General features: G+C 44.1%; 1 protein-coding gene across 2 annotated transcripts in view; it reads left to right on the forward strand.

The window, feature by feature from the left end:
• Nucleotides 1-17084, forward strand: part of TRPC5 (transient receptor potential cation channel subfamily C member 5) — a 272451-nt gene that overhangs the window by 211338 nt on the left and 44029 nt on the right. For both annotated transcript variants that reach the window (XM_059050011.2, XM_067024307.1), the window contains exons 5-7: nucleotides 6513-6849; nucleotides 8214-8353; nucleotides 12799-13121. In XM_059050011.2, the coding sequence (XP_058905994.1) occupies nucleotides 6513-6849; nucleotides 8214-8353; nucleotides 12799-13121 (800 nt within the window). The remainder of the gene's footprint in view (nucleotides 1-6512; nucleotides 6850-8213; nucleotides 8354-12798; nucleotides 13122-17084) is intronic.

Consider the following 17084-nt stretch of genomic DNA (forward strand, 5'->3'; position numbering starts at 1 on the left):
ATGGAATAGAATTAAGAATCCAAAAATAAACCCTTATATTTATGGTTAGTTGATTTTTAACCAGGGTACCAAAACGATTTAATGGGGAAATAGTAGTCTTTTCAAAAAATGGTGCTGGGACTGATCTTGGGTGGCCTCGGCCTGCATTGGCTTGAAACAGCATTTCGATTCCCCAGCCAGAGATTGAAGTCAGGCCTCAGCAGTGAGAACACTGAATCCAATCATTAGACCATCAGGGACAGTAGCCAGTGACAAGGCCCTGGCCTGTCAGCTTTGCAGAAATGAATTTCCACAAAGAGACGGAAAGTGGTGAAACAAGTGTTTATTAGGAGGAAAAAGAGTACGTGTGAATAGACTCACACGGGCTGGCTCAGAGACAGAGTTACACCGCGTGGTAGTTTGAATCACTTATATGGGGCATTTCTTCCGGGTTTCCTGTAGCCAATCACCTCGCTTTGCCTGGCTCTGAGTCTGTATTTGGTTTATCTCAGGGTTCTCCCCCGTGTGCGAGCACACCTCTTAACCAAGATGGATTCTAGCAAAGAGGCCTATGGGTGGGTTGACATCACTTACTATGGGGTGGCGCCTCCTCCCTTTTTGACCCCCCAAGGAGCCTTTCTGCGCACGTGTAGTTGGGAACATCTCCTTGACCTCGAGAATGAGAAATATGTGGTCTCTTTATCTGTTATCTGGGCAGGGCTTAGCTACTCCTTGCTCCTGCTATTATCTTTGTCTTGGAGTATCTGTCCACAGGGGACGGACTCTAGCTGCTCAGCCTGGAGCCCATCTATCTCCTGCCTCAGGACAAGTGAATATCCACAGGCAAATAAATGAAGTTGGACCCCTTCCTCATACAATATGCAAAACTTAATTTAAAATGGATCAAAGACCTAAGTATAAGAGGTAAAGCTATCAAACTCAGAGACAAACTCATAGGTGTAAATCTTTGTGACCTTGGATTGAGTGATGGTTTCTTATATATATATATATATATATATATATATATGGCTGCAACAGCACAAGCAACAAAAGAAAACATAAAATGGACTTCATCAAAACTAAAACTATTGCTCTAGGCTCTGTACACTTTGGCCTTTATAGTGCAATCAAGCATACGCCACATAGGCACTGCTGGTTTTCCTGCAGTCTCTCTTTATGAGGCATTCTCGAAATCAACTAGAGATTGATTAAAAAACCTCAAATTGGAACTTCAATATGCAAGCAGGAATTAGGATTGTGCTTTCAAAGCTCACAGATAGGGCTTCCCTGGTGGTGCAGTGGTTGAGAGTCTGCCTGCCGATGCAGGGAACGCGGGTTCGTGCCCCAGTCCAGGAAGATCCCAAATGCCGTGGAGCGGCTGGGCCCGTGAGCCACGGCCGCTGAGCCTGCGTGTCCGGAGCCTGTGCTTCGCAACGAGAGAGGCCACAACAGGGAGACGCCCGCGTACCACAAAAAAAAAAAAAAGCTCACAGCTGTGTTTGGATTAGATACTACATGGTGGCTTAAGACAAGTTTGTTTTACAATATTCTAATTGCAGTTTGTTCTGCCAGAGTCTATACCACCCTATAGTACTCTTGTCAGATATAAAAATAGAAAATAAAAACCTGTTCAACTTTAAAATTATTATGTTCAGCCAAATCGAAAATCAGAGCAGAGGCATTGAAAATAAAGGTTGGATGGTCATATCCACTATTTTTTTTTAACATCTTTATTGGAGCATAACTGTTTTACAATGGTGTGTTAGTTTCTGCTTTACAACAAAGTGAATCACTTATACACATACATATGTCCCCATATCTCTTTCCTCTTGCGTCTCCCTCCCTCCCACCCTCCCTATCCCACCCCTCTAGGTGGTCACAAAGCACCGAACTGATCTCCCTGTGCTATGCGGCTGCTTCCCACTAGCTAGCTATTTTAGGTTTGGTAGTGTATATATGTCCATGTCACTCTCTCACTTCATCACAGCTTACCCTTCCCACTCCCCATATACTCAGGTCCATGCTCTAGTAGGTCTGTGCTTTATTCCCGTCCTACCACTAATCTCTTCATGACATTTTATTTTCTTCGATTCCATATATATGTGTTAGCATACGGTATTTGTTTTTCTCCTTCTGACTTACTTCACTCTGTATGACAGACTCCAGGTCTATCCACCTCATTACAAATAACTCAGTTTCATTTCTTTTTATGGCTGAGTAATATTCCATTGTATATATGTGCCACATCTTTATCCATTCCTCTGTTGATGGACACTTAGGTTGCTTCCATGTCCTGCCTATTGTAAAGAGAGCTGCAATGAACATTTTGGTACATGACTCTTTTTGAACTATGGTTTTCTCAGGGTATAGGCCCAGTAGTGGGATTGCTGGGTCATATAGTAGTTCTATTTTTAGTTTTTAAAGGAACCTCCATACTGTTCTCCATAGTGGCTGTATCAATTTATATTCCCACCAACATTGCAAGAGTGCTCCCTTTTCTCCACACCCTCTCCAGCATTTATTGTTTGTAGATTTTTTGATGATGGCCATTCTAACTGGTGTGAGGTGATATCTCATTGTAGTTTTGATTTGCATTTCTCTAATGATTAATGATGTTGAGCATTCTTCCATGTGTTTGTTGGCAATCTGTATATCTTCTTTGGAGAAATGTCTATAGTTCTTCTGCCCATTTTTGGATTGGGTTTTTTTTGTTGTTGTTATCATATCCACTATTAAAAGAAGTTTCACATCTGCATTTTTGCTTTAGGGGAGAGTGATTTCTTGGATCAGAGTTATTGGGGATACACAAAGAGAAGAAGTCCTAGGAGACCATAAAGACCATGGCAAAGTGGTCCAAATATCTGGTTCTGGCAGCAGCTGGGGGACAATACTGTAGAACAGCAAACTGCAAATTGCTGCCTGTTTTGTGAATAAAGTTTTATTGGCACACAACTATGCCCATTCATTTACATATTATGTATCTCTGAGTTTGTGCTGAAACAGCTGAGTTGAGTCTTTGCAAAAGGGATGATATGGTCTGCAAAGTCCCAAATATTTACTATCTGGCCCTTTACAGAAAAAGTTTGCTGATCCCTGCTGTGTACCACCAGTACTACAGTCTGAATATCTCCATTTAGATGTCCCACAGACAAATCTAACTCAGCAGGTATAAAAATGCATGCATTTCCATAAACTTGTTCCAGCTTCAGTGTTCCCACTCTCGATTAATGGCACTACTGTCCACCAATTCACCCAAAAGAGAAGCCTCCCTCCCTTTTACCCTCTCACCCTATATATTACTTCACTTCCCACCCATCACCACATCCTGCCAATTCTACCTCCTCACTATATTTTGAATCTGAGCACATCCCTCCATTTCCACGGCCATTACCTTAGTCTGAGTCACAATCATTTTGTACAACATTGACAACAGCTTTCTAACTGGTCTTCCTGGCCCTAGTTTTGCCCACCCTCTGCCCCCAATCCATTTTCTACTCAGTAACCATAAGGATCTTTCTAATGTCTAAATCTGATTCTGGCACATGCATAATGATATATGCAGCTAAGATTTAATGATCCCTTAGTATGTGCTAGACATAGTTCTAAGTGCTTCATGTATAGTAACTGATCTTAATCCTTACATGGATCCTATATGGTAGATGCTGTTATTAACTCCATTCTTTAGATGAAGACTTTGAAGAACAGAGAGAATCAGTGCAATCTAGCTCAAGTGTCTATAGTCTTAACTACTCTACTATACTGCTCTACACACACACACACACACACACACACACACACACACACACACACAAACCTATCATTTATGGCTTCTCACTGCTCTTAAAATGAGTCATACTATTTTTTTTTTTTTTTTTTTTTTTTTTTTCTGTACGCGGGCCTCTCACTGCTATGGCCTCTCCTGTGGCGGAGCACAGGCTCTGGACGCGCAGGCTCAGCGGCCATGGCTCACGGGCCCAGCTGCTCCGCGGCATGTGGGATCCTCCCGGACGGGGGCACGAACCCATGTCCCCTGCATGGCAGGCAGACTCTCAATCACTGCACCACCAGGGAAGCCCGAGTCATACTATTTATAAGAGCCAAAGACTATCATTTTTTTTTTGAGTTGTGTAGCCCTTTATTAGCGACTAAAATAGAAGGTATCTGTTGTACAACACAGGTAGTAATTGACTATAACTGGAGATTTTTCTATTCTAATACAGATTATTTATAAATGCAATTTATTAAAAAGCTTCCACCCTTTTTGTCTGTTTGTGTACAATTTGCAAAACTATTCTGAAAGCGGAGTATATGTGCACAAGTCTGCAAAGAGTGCAAATTCAGGATATGGTAAATACTTTACAAGTTACTTTCCAAAAACTGACTGGCACAGCTGTGCCAAAGACTATCATTTTGATCTTCTGTAACCCCTGCCTACCTCTCCAGCCTCATCTCTTGCCATCCACAGCCTTGCAGTTCAAGCAGCAGTCTCCCCAGCTGGCTCTACTTCCCCATACCAGTCATTCTCTTTTTCACCTCCATGCCTTTAGTCATGTTATCCCCGCTACTTTGGCTGTTTACTCTCTTCCCGTCTCCTTCACTATACCTAACCAGCTTCTACACATCCTTTAATGCTCCACTCAGGTCTTACCTGCTCCAGGAAGCCTTTGCAGAGCAGTCCAAATTTGCCCTTCCTTTGTGCTCCCATGATGCCTTGTTTTCCTATCCATTTCCATGCCCTTACTAGACTGTTTCATAACTGTCGTTTGATATATATGTCTCCCTCACTAGACTGTGTGCCTCCAGTGCTTCTCCCATTGCATCCAAATATTTTGCTTTACCCTTCTACTTTTCTATACTTTTTTTTTCTAGGACCTTTTCATCCCAGGCTTTGGCATAATATAATGCCAAGAAGAGTAGAAAGGGACTGTATAGGATTTTGTCTTTTTGTGTGTAAATGTGTGAAAAGGAGATGTGAGGACATAAAGGGGATCGTGAACATCTTTGGAGAAAATGAGATCACATGATAAAAAGACTTTAGAGGTTTCTTTTGTTTTCATCTAGTAATAGTAAACTGCTTTAGGGTTTAGGGTAGGCTAGTCCCTAAAATGGATAATGGCTCAAACACAATAGAATTATCTCAGTCATGTAACTGTCCAAGACAGATATTCTTGGTCAACAAGATAGTTCTCCTCCATATGGTCACTGAAGGACACGGGCTGACAGAAGCCCCTAGGCCACCCTGAGTTACCACACCCCACTCAGCAAGAAGGGGGAGAGAACATGGAGGAGCACACATGGGGCACATATATAGTCCAGGCCTAGAGGTGCCACTCATCATTTCTCCTCACATTCCATTATTGAGAACTTGGTCATGTGGCCACGCCTCACTGCAAGGGAGCCTGGGAGGTGTAGTCCAGCCTGTGCTCAAGGAAGAGAAGAATGGTTTTGGTGGGAAGCTAGTGACCTTCACAGATACACTGACAGTAAAATTGGGCTAGTTTACCTTGGGTGTTGGTTAGGTAAATGACGGAAGAATTTTATTTCCTTTGTACTAGTAAGCTGTATGGTGCAGTGCTGTTTAATCTTTCCCATGGGAAGCTGGGGTAATTAGATAGAGGCAATATTTAAAATCATTGCTGACAGTTGAGCTCCCTATTGAGTTGCTTACCAGGAAGTAGCAGCCGGAGGGTGACTTGCAATGCTGATGATTTCTTAACTATTAATCACTGACACTTTGTAGATTGCCTTTAAGTAAAATCCCAGCTGAGTTAGATACTGCCTTATGATATTGGCCCCCAAATAGCTTTGCCTCCTTTGCATGTCTAGACTAGAGAACGTGGTAAATAAATGGCAAAGTAACAACCTGATTCTTTGCTAGCCAACCAAGAGGTGCTCAGAACCAAAAGGGAAAAAAGAAAACATCAAAAAGGGAACTCATTTCCATTCCAAACCACAGCCACAGGCATGAGCTTATTTGCTGCCAGTTTGTGTTTGCCCAAAGTACACATTTGTTGATGACCTCATGTCAGCTAGGGGAATGAGTAAAAGTGAATCCATTTGAAATGAAACAGTCCCATGATTCTCTGCTAAGAGGCCTGTACATTCCCAGGAGAACTTTGTAAAATAGCTGTCCAGGCTCTACTCCCCAGGGAGGCTCATTTAGTCAGCCTGTGGTGTGACTTCGGAATTGGGATTTATTTTCATGTTGCCTGGATGATTCAGATGCAGAGCCAGGTCTGGGGAAGCATCTCTCTAACACAATGAGAGGGGGAATAGGGGGCCATGCCAAAGCACAAACCAGAGTGATTGATTTTGTTTAATGTATGAAACAAATAATCAACCCTAAGGAAGATCTAGTCTCCTAGCTTGACATGTAGAGCTGTCTCTGAGGTTAGACCCATGCATGGGAGCCTGGAGATCAGGCCTCCTCTGGGGATTGGCCGTGCAGCTGGCTGTAAACTAGGAGAGCTATTATGAATGCAGACTTCCACCTGGACATCCCAGATGCCTGACTTGTTCTCTTCTTTTCCCAGTTTGTGGCCCAGCCCAACTGCCAACAGTTGCTTGCCACTCTGTGGTACGATGGCTTCCCTGGATGGCGGCGGAAACACTGGGTAGTCAAGCTTCTGACGTGCATGACCATTGGCTTCCTGTTTCCCATGCTGTCTATTGCTTATCTGATCTCACCCAGGAGCAACCTTGGGCTGTTCATCAAGAAACCCTTTATCAAGTTTATCTGCCACACAGCATCATATCTGACCTTCCTCTTCATGCTTCTCCTGGCTTCTCAGCACATCATCAGGACGGACCTCCATGTGCAGGGGCCTCCTCCGACTGTAGTGGAATGGATGATATTGCCTTGGGTTCTCGGTGAGTCAAAGAGACCAGGAGCTATGGTCAGACTGCCTGCTGGTCCTATCTAAAGAAACTACTAGAATAGGCAGTTGGACTGGCCCTGAACTAGGGCACCTTCCCTCTGTGCACTGGGGTAGTCCTTTGTTGGGAGTGTCAGAAATGTGGTTCTTTCTTCCCCAGCCCCTGGCCACTCAGCACCACAAGGTTCACTGTGAGATTGACAGTGTACCCAAGGCTTGTTTCAGCTAACCTAACATCATCAACGACAAGGAAGTTGTCTGTCAGTTGATTTCGAGGGAAAGCCAAGTGTTAAGTCAGGACAGGCTCAGGTAAGCTAGGCAGGGCAAGTGCTCATCAGTCTAGTCAATGCCTTCTTTCCCATAACTGGGGTTGGGGTGGAGGGGTGGCACTTGGATCGCTGCTTTCTTGTGACTACTCCACACAATCGCAGTACTTATTCAGGGTCCACATCCTATTTGGATACTGATTTCACAACCAGGAGGGAAACCTTGGGAAATTCACACAATTCATGGTTAAAGCAGCCTTACCAGAAGCCCCCAGGCATAATCCCATTGCCTTGGAACCTCCAATGCATTGCCATCCTCCAAGTCCTTGCTGCTCGAACTGTGGTCCCCAAACCAGCAACGTCAGCATCATCTGGGAACCTGTGAGACATGCAGAATCTCAGGTCTCACCCTGGGTCTGTGGAATCAGAATCTGCATGATCCCCGGTCGATTCACACGTATTTTAAAGTCTGAGACTCACTGCTTTAGACCACAGCCACACCTTGTACTGCTTTCCACATTCCAAGGCTAAAGAAACATCTATGCCATCAGGCAGAATTCCGTGAAACCCACACACAATGAGAGGAGAGAGGAGAAAAGAGGATTCTAAATTATTCTGGGCCCCATAGCCTAGCTTCAGTCCCAACATCCAGTACTTTGGACCATGGCCAGCTTTTGCTCACCTCAAAACTCATTGAGAAGTTTTCCCTCTAGCACATAGTGGAAACTAAGGACTAGGGGATAATATTGACCTAAATAATTCATTGATGCAATTACCCCTACTCTAAAATGGGAAGAGGGTAGAATCAGACGCCCTGAATTGCAACAACATTCCAGTAACTGTGGTAACAGTGTAAAAGTGAGTAGTATCCAGAAAATTATAACATATAGGCATCTTTAGGTAAAGCCTATCCTTGGCAAGTTCAAGACAGGGAGGTAAGGTAGTAAAGAAAGAAGAAAGTTATTACTATCTCTAGGGGCTCCACTGACCCCCAATTCATTCATTGATTTCCTCTTTCTTCATTTGGGGGAATCCTGCTATGATGTCTAGTCTGACTCTGTGAAGAAATAAACCTTTTGCCTCCATTCTTCAGGTTTCATTTGGGGGGAGATTAAGGAAATGTGGGATGGTGGATTTACTGAATACATCCATGATTGGTGGAACCTGATGGATTTTGCAATGAACTCACTCTACCTGGCAACTATTTCCTTGAAGATCGTGGCCTATGTCAAGGTAACTTGGAATGTTCGCCATTTTTCTTAAACAATGATTTTGGTTACGTTAAGCTTTAGCTGTGGGAGCATAATAAGTTTAGGAGGAAAGTGCTGATGACAGTTCAGTCCATGTGGAAAAGTACCATAAAACAGACATTCTTTCAGTGGTTTGTAAGCAGCATCCACCTAACCAAAGAAAGTGGAGAATGGAGCAATTTGCAAATGAATTCTTAGCTTCTTCAACTCTGACAGTCACCCATCTCAATTACCGTTTACGTCCTCTCTACAATGTCCCCACCAAGAAGATGGCCCACTGAGGCTTGCACAGGGCAGAGACTAGGAAATTCACTGAATTTCCAGAAGCTTCTCTCAATACCTGACACTTCATTAAAAAGTGCTACTTTGTATTTTTCTAATATTATTCTCCCTGTGACACATCCATTAGTAATCCTTCCTCCCTGTAGGGTCAAACAGAACGAGGCTGTTCCTTCTCCGTAAAGTGCTTCCAATGTGAAGTCATCTCTCCTTAACCCGCCGAGTTGTCCCTTCTCAGAGCTAAATATTCACACTTCCCTCAAGTGTTCTTCATAGGATAGGGAGCAGAACCGTAGAATCACATAACTTCCACCACCAGGATGATCATTCAAGCTGTTATGAATCCCGCCTTTCGAGTATCACCCAATCTATGTCTCTCTATGAATCTAGATCACACACACACACACACACACCACCTTGATGTTGTCCCTGCACAATGTACAGCCTGAATTATCCGGAAAAATAGCTTCATGTCCAACACCTCATGCTGGGTAGTCCCAGGATCTGAGCTCGAGTTTGGTGCTCATTAGATAATGGAATGGCTGTGCTCCCTATACCCTGAATCGAACTGCTCCAGCGTGAGAAAGGCTGACAATTCCATCTCCAAGATTGTCTAGTCAGTCATGCTTTTTGGCACTAAATCCCACATGAAGGAGTTTTAGAATGGGAATATGGCTGTCCCCCAAATCGCCAACTTAGTTTATTTTTATATCCCTAATATGCATATTGCATAAATTTTAAGACCTTTGGAGTTAGTTACATGGAGCGTGAATATTGAATGCAGTCCTGAAACATTTTTGAAAGCCTAAGAGTATGCTTTCACTTGTGGTGATCGTTTAACACATACTTACAACTTCGTTACAAGAAAAAGCTGGTAAGGAAAATGTTTGAATCTCTGGTTAATGTGCCTGGATCAAATCCATGTCATTCTGGCACTCTGCTGACTAAGTAACACTGTTTGCCTAAAAAAAAAAAAAAAATTCTTCCTTTGGCAGTGGTATTTATATCCTGAAGGGACAATAAATTATCAATCTAGAAATTGGTGGGTTCTGATTAAACAAGAAAGTTTAGAATAAATGATCAAAAGGATTAAACCTTGGGGATGTGAAAATGTGTCAACAGATGCCCAACATTAGTTAATCACATAACCTGTCCAATTTCACTGGCAAGCCTTCCAAGGACCAGATACTTCCCCACCATAGACTGTAAGGATAAATCAGCTCTACTAAGCTGAGTAAATGCCCCGCAACTGACATTTAACCCACAAAAAGACATTTGCCAAGAAGTTGGAGTCCTTCTCAAGAAAGGAGAATTTACAAAGCAAGACATTCCACATGCAGACTGGATTTGCATTGAGAAATTATCAGTGGGCTGTCTGGTCCACTCTTGCACAGAGGCACACTAGTCTGAAATGAACTTCTCCAAGTAGACTGAGCCAACCTCTATGAGGTAAAGACACAGGGCTGGTCCCCAGGCCCTTTGAAAAATTTCAGATCACCATGGTACTGAGGCAGTACAGAAGCACCGTGGCATAAACTGGCCTTAAGAAGATCCTTCATTAGAGTGAAAAACTAGTCAACAGTATATATACTCCACCTCACATTATTTTGCTTTTGAGTTCACCCCCCTTTGAAAAGCATAGAGGCCAATTTTCAAGCTGCATTCCATCACAAAGAATATAAGAAAAATCACCTGCCTCCCAATATCACTAACTCAAGAGTCAGGAAACGTAAATGTAATCCCTGCTCTGATATTTATAAGCTAGATTAGCTGGATTACCACAGGCCATCCTTCTACCTCTCTGAGCCTCAGACACTGCCTCTGAAAAATAAAACTGGACTAGATCAATGGATTTCAAGCTTTGAATTGTTTTCCATGGAACCACATCTTGAAATTAAAACTTATGCAGAACTTCAATATATTAAGGAGCTCAAAGGAATGAATTTGAATCGAGGAATGAATCTTCCAGGCCTCCTCTTTGGTTTCCACAGTAGCCACTAGATGCTTCCACTGAACCCTCAGGCTTGAAGCAACGCAATTTGAAAACCATTCGCGTTTGATCAGGGGTCAGCAAACTATGATCTGCAGGCCAAATTGGGGCCACCGCCACATCTGTTTATGTATTGCCTGTTAGTTCTAGAAGGAAAGAGTTGAGTAGTTGCCACAGGGACCATATAGTCCACAAAGCCAAAAATATGTACTATCTGGCCCTTGTCAGAACAAGTCTGCTGACCTCTACGTAGGCTAAACGAGCTCCAAGTTTATTCCCTGCTATCATATTCTATAATATCTTTCTCCAAAAATATACATGCAAAGCATAGATTTGCCACGAGAATCACCTTTCACACTTTTGACTGTCCTGCAAATCCAAACTCACCAGCCCATGGGCAGAAGACTTCCCTGTGGTTACAGGTGTGCCTGTGGAGAGAGAAAACCCTAAATTATGAGCTATGCATGTTCCAGTTGAGAGTACCTAGTTTTAAAATATAGGTCTGTTTTGTTATCAGCAAAGAATCTGCATATTTCACATAGACCACCAAACCTGTAAAGGCCTATCTAACATATGTGCTGCGATATCAACTATCATATATGTAATATTTAATGGAAATAGTGCTAGACCGAGTGTGCAGAGACCTGAGTTTTGGTCCTGGCTCTGCCACCAACTTGCTGTGTGACCTTAAGCAACTCACTCTGCCTCTCTGGATTTCAGCTCCTCCACTTGTAAAACAGGCATAACAATGTCCACCCCTCACAACGATGCAGCAAATGTTTTCTTTAGAAAGAAAAACAGAGAGATACAAGATTTGGCCAAGAGTGTGTAAGACCAATTGGCCACCCCAAGTCTATTTGAAACAGAAGCAAGTTTTCTCCAAACTCCTCTGACAGTGAAGAATATTGGATACACACAATGATTTTAACAACACCAGTTTCCTCAGTTGTTGGAAGCGAAGCACATTTTAGAAATGCTAACAATATAATTTGGCCTTCGATGCAACATTTTCTCAGGAAAGTTGTTTACATTTAGTCCTGAGAAATTGTGATATTTAGATGAGTGCTCAAGGCAATATGCTTCAGATTGAATTCCAGGCAAAATCTACTTCTGTCTTGGGGAAGGTAAAAAGCAATTTCTTATATTTCCATAACACCTCCCCTTATGGAGTACACAGACGTTCACACATGGATACATAATCACAGACATGTGCAGTGGGTAGGAGTAGATATTATCCTCATTCTCTGGTGAAATTGAGAGAGAGAGAGAGAGAGAGGCAGTTTTAAGCGAAAAAGCCCAAATTGGAGCTCAGGTCTCACGTCGAAGCCATCTTTCTACAAGGCGACCTCTAATGTTCCAGGAGCTGAAAGCTCAGGCAAGACTGAAAAATGGGCAGCCAACCCCAGAAACCCTGGCTCTTCCCCTTCTCCAACCCCCTGGTTCTTCATTTGTGCTAGAGGGATAATTGCAACTTGTAAGGCTGTCAAAGGAACAATAAAACACATCCATACGCCACTGTGCGGGCAGTACTAAATTTACTACCTGGAAGGTTGACGTGCCATTTGTAATAGTATGGAAGAAAAGCGTATTGGCAGAAAACTCTGAGTAATGACCCTCTAAGGATGCTCTGTCAGCTCCAAACTGCAGTCAGCAGGAAAGTCAAGATGAACACTGCACGCTGAGGAGACTGAACCTGTCGATTGTCCTTCAGGAACTACAAGTCGTCTGCAGTGCTCAGAACGAAATGGGGGATTGGGTAGGAAAGTTGATTTGAAATCTCATTAGGAAGCAGAGTAATTGGGGCATACCTGTGGCTCTGTTCCAGGGACACTTCTCAACAATCTGGTCAACTCACACTTCAAAAATGTCTGTTGATAAACTACAGGTGGTTACTCCAGATAATTGCTCTGAAATTCATTTTTCTACGTCTATGTGCTGGGTATATATTTCGATGAGAGTGGAAGAGCGTTATTAGCATCATGCATTGATCGGGTGGGAGAAAAAGACAAATAGTGCCAATCACAGGGGGAGCTGTTGTATAAATGAATGCTTGATGCTTACTTTCGTGGCTTTATTTGGGTGCAGAAGGGAGGAAAGAGGGGAAAGTTTTCTAAATGCTCGCTGTACCTCTCATCTTGTGCGCTTGTTGTTTCTTCCAGTATAACGGTTCTCGTCCAAGGGAAGAATGGGAAATGTGGCACCCGACTCTGATTGCAGAAGCTCTCTTTGCGATATCCAACATTTTAAGTTCGTTGCGTCTCATATCCCTCTTCACAGCCAACTCCCACTTAGGGCCTCTGCAGATCTCTTTGGGGCGCATGTTGCTTGATATCCTCAAATTCCTCTTTATCTACTGCCTGGTACTGCTGGCTTTTGCCAATGGATTGAACCAGCTTTACTTTTACTATGAGACCAGAGCAATCGATGAGCCCAACAACTGCAAGGGGATCCGATGCGAGAAACAGAACAATGCCTTCTCCACGTAAGACCTCCCCCTTTCCTCTTCTGCCTTTTGTCTGCTTTCTCCTTCTTTGCCCTATTTTCCGTCCACAGCTTCATCACTGCCCCTTGACAGTGCATGCAGAGCTCACTTATGGATCAACCCGAAGGGTCTGAAGTGGAGGAAGGTTCTTCCCTCCCTACAAGGGGACTAGGACCGGAAGTAGAGTTAGGTGAGGGAGGAAAGAGACAAACACACAGGGGCTCCCAGGAACTCATCTAAAGGGTTAGTTCTGAACTATTTTGGTCACATCCCATATTTTTAAAGGAATTCATGGGAAGGGGTAAATAATTCCTCGCTCAAAAAAGCATCACTAACCAAGGAAATGAAACGGCAAGGCTATACCTCTCAACAAGTGATTGCCAAAGCTAATGTAACTGTTCTGAATCAAGAACAAAGAGAAAGGGAGAGTGCAAAATTATCTGAATGCACCTTGTGATATTGTGATTAATAATAAGAAATATGGGGCTTTCCTGGTGGCGCAGTGGTTGAAAGTCCGCCTGCCGATTCAGGGGACGCGGGTTCGTGCCCCGGTCTGGGAAGATCCCACGTGCCGCGGAGCGGCTGGGCCCGTGAGCCGTGGCCGCTGAGCCTGTGCGTCCAGAGAGTGCGCTCCGCAGCGGGAGAGGCCACAGCAGTGAGAGGCCCGCGTACCGCAAAAAAATAACAATAATAATAATAATAATTAGAAGAAGAAGAAGAAATATGTATTTGTTCTTTGTCCTCATTCCTGGCACAGAGCTCCTAAAAGCCTTGGAATTTCCTAAGTGATGAGAACAACAGAGGTGTCTGGCTGTGTTAACAAAGTGACTTTTGGACCTCACCTAAGGATGGGGCCCGGTTACCCCCATGTGATTAGAGGGTTGAAACTTTCAGTCTCACCCCTCCACCTTCAAGGAAGGGGAGAGGGACTGGAAATTGAGTTCAATCACCAATGGCCAATGATTTAATCAACCGTGACTATGTAATGAACCCTCCATAAAAACCCAAAATGACAGGGTTTGGAGAGCTTCCATGTTGGTGGGCACATGGAGATTTGGGGAGAGTAGGTGATCAGAGAGGGCAGGGAAGCTCTGCAACCCTGCACATACCTTGCCGTATGCATGTTCTATCTGGCTGTTCCTGAGTTGTATCCTTTTATAATAAACCAATAATCTAGTCATTTGTAAATGTTTCTCTGAGTTTTGTGAGGTACTCAAAGCCAAGGAGAGGGCTGTGAGAAGCTCCGATCTATAGCCAGCTTGTCAGAAGCACAGGGGACAACCTGGACTTGTAATTAACATCTGGGAATGGGGGAAAGGAGAGCAATCTTGTGGGACGGAGCTCTTAATCCATAGAATCTGACGTCATCTCCCAGGAGTGTCAGAATTGAGTTGACTTGTAGGACACCCAACTGGTGTCAGAGAATTGGTGATATGGGGGGGGGAATATCTCCCCATACCCACAGGTTGGAATTGAGTTAAGACCGCTTAGGTGGTGTCAGAGCAATGGTACTTTCTGGAACAGCCCTGACTCACGGAAACATGTGGTTTGGGAAGAGAGAAAGAAATAAAAGGGCACAGGGGGATGACGAATCTTTGATTCCTAGATGCAGAAGAGACAGGCTAAAAGTAAGATGAGAGTCAGCTCAACTTCTGGGATTAAATTAAGGTTTCAGGTGGGCCCAAAGGCACCAAGCAGTGACTGGAAATGTCTCCTTTTCCCACGTGGGACACAGGAGACAGCTCATGACTCTGTCCATGAGTCCGCTGCCTCTGGACCTGTGGAACCCCTGTGCCTTTTCTTTGTAAACCCAACACCTACTTCTCTAGGCCCTTTAAGCTTCCAGGATGGCTGTTATTTTCTCACAGATCACTGTTAGGGGAAGCAGACAAGAGAAAGAAAATAAGCACATGTCAGGAAACATGTTAGGTTCCAGGAGCAGTCCTGAGCTTACCCCGGACTCAGTGTCCTACACCTTGTCCATCTCCAGCCCCTGTTCTGGAAAATGCCAGTCATCTGGTAATCACAGCAATTACCCTAAGGTCGTGAGAGATTCTTAGTCATTAAATTGAGATACAATTTTCCCCCTTAACTCTATAAACTAGGGCAGATCAATGGACTCAGACATTCTCGAAATGTGTTAAATAGCAAAGGCCAGGGGAAAAAAGAGGGTTTCTGCCTGACCCCAAGTTGCACCAATAGAGAAGGGAAAAAGCAATGCAATGTAGCCTACCCTTATTATTTGCCTCTAGTAGCCTTTCCTAAAATGGATGACAAATAACCACAGTTCACAGGGATATGAATAGACATGAAAACAAGATCTCTGATCAAGTGAGTTTGGGAAATGCTGGGACAAATTTAAGAAGGTTTCTCCACTGCAGGGCTTCTCAGAGACTTTCCATTGTGAATGTACAGTAAAGGGAGAGGTTTTCCCAAATGTATTGACCAAGATGCTATTCCCGTGAATAAAGTTTGGAAAATGTTGACTCGCCCCATTGCCCATCATATAGCACCCACCCCCTCCACTAGGCCACACTCCCTCCCTCTCCTCCCAGAACTCAGGGAAAAATCTTGGGTGGGGAAACCAGACTTATGTGAAAGGGGAAAAGAGGCCAAAATGGGATGACAAAGAGATCGTGCCATTTTGGTGAAGCCAACCGGGAGTGGACAAAGGCAACTGGTCACCTCGCTGGTGCCTGTTGACTAGGAACTGCTTCCTCTCCTGCGTTAGTCTAGAGGCAGAACTCACATCAACCTGTTTTCAATACAAAGAGCAATGTTTTTAGTGGCTTGAGCACCAGGAGACTGTATCTGTTCCCATCAAAGCATTCAACAGAATTGCACACCTGAATGCAAGGTGCCTTCCGGGAGGCCAGGTCCCTGCCAATTACCCTCTCATGTGAACTCTGCTGAGGAAGTTTATGAAATGCCTCCTTGTAAGTCTAGTGATTATTAACACCCCTGTTGCCAACTGACATTTGCTCTCATCACTTGCCCAGCAGGGACAATTGACAAGAATGGGCACCTGTCGTACATGAAGTTACATCTTGGGGTGTCAGGTATAAAGAAGCATTGTCATGCTGGGGGCAAATCAGCAGTAATGTTACCTTAACTTCCCTTCTAGGTGTTGATTTCTTTTTTCCTTCACAGAAGTCTGACTCAGATTTATGTTTTCCTTTAAATGCCTCAACTCAGGCATTTATAATACCTGCTAAAATACATGCTACTTAGAGCATCAGAAAGACTCTGTTTTTAGAGAAGGGGAAAAGGGAGCTTGTTAACAGATCTGACGTAAACTATGGCATCTGCTTGCTGTCACCCTTTTTCTTCTGATTCTCCAGAGATGTCATTGCTATTCTTCAGCTTAAAAAAGAAACATTTTCCTGGGCACACAATTCAGGGGGACCTTGTTGTCCTTGCTGACAACCACATGACAGTACTGTTGGTGGTTTGAGTTCAGTATTCAATCCTGGCAGTACCTGGCCTTCATTCACTGTTGAGAGCAATTGGGAAGGCATCCTTCTGCGGGCACGGGGCTTGGGAAGAAACAGGGCAGAAGTGGCAAAAAGCTAACTGGGTGGTCCTGCTTCTCCTTCTGAAGTCCTGACCCTCAACTCCAGATGCCTCCTGAACACACCTGGCTGTGCCGCAGGCCTCTCAAACACAACATCCACAACTAAATTCCTTATCTCTATATCCCCACCCCAAACCTACTTCCCTCTTTTTTTTTTTTTTTTTTTTTTTTTTTTGCGGTACGCGGGCCTCTCACTGTTGTGGCCTCTCCCGTTGCGGAGCACAGGCTCCGGACGCACAGGCTCAGTGGCCATGGCTCACGGGCCCAGCAGCTCCGCGGCATGTGGGATCCTCCCGGACTGGGGCACGAACCCGTGTCCCCTGCATCGGTAGGCGGACTTTCAACCACTGCGCCACCAGGGAAGCCCCCCACTTCCCTCTTAATTCCTC

The sequence above is a fragment of the Kogia breviceps genome, chromosome X, assembly GCF_026419965.1.
Source record: "Kogia breviceps isolate mKogBre1 chromosome X, mKogBre1 haplotype 1, whole genome shotgun sequence".
Lineage (NCBI taxonomy): Eukaryota > Metazoa > Chordata > Mammalia > Artiodactyla > Physeteridae > Kogia > Kogia breviceps.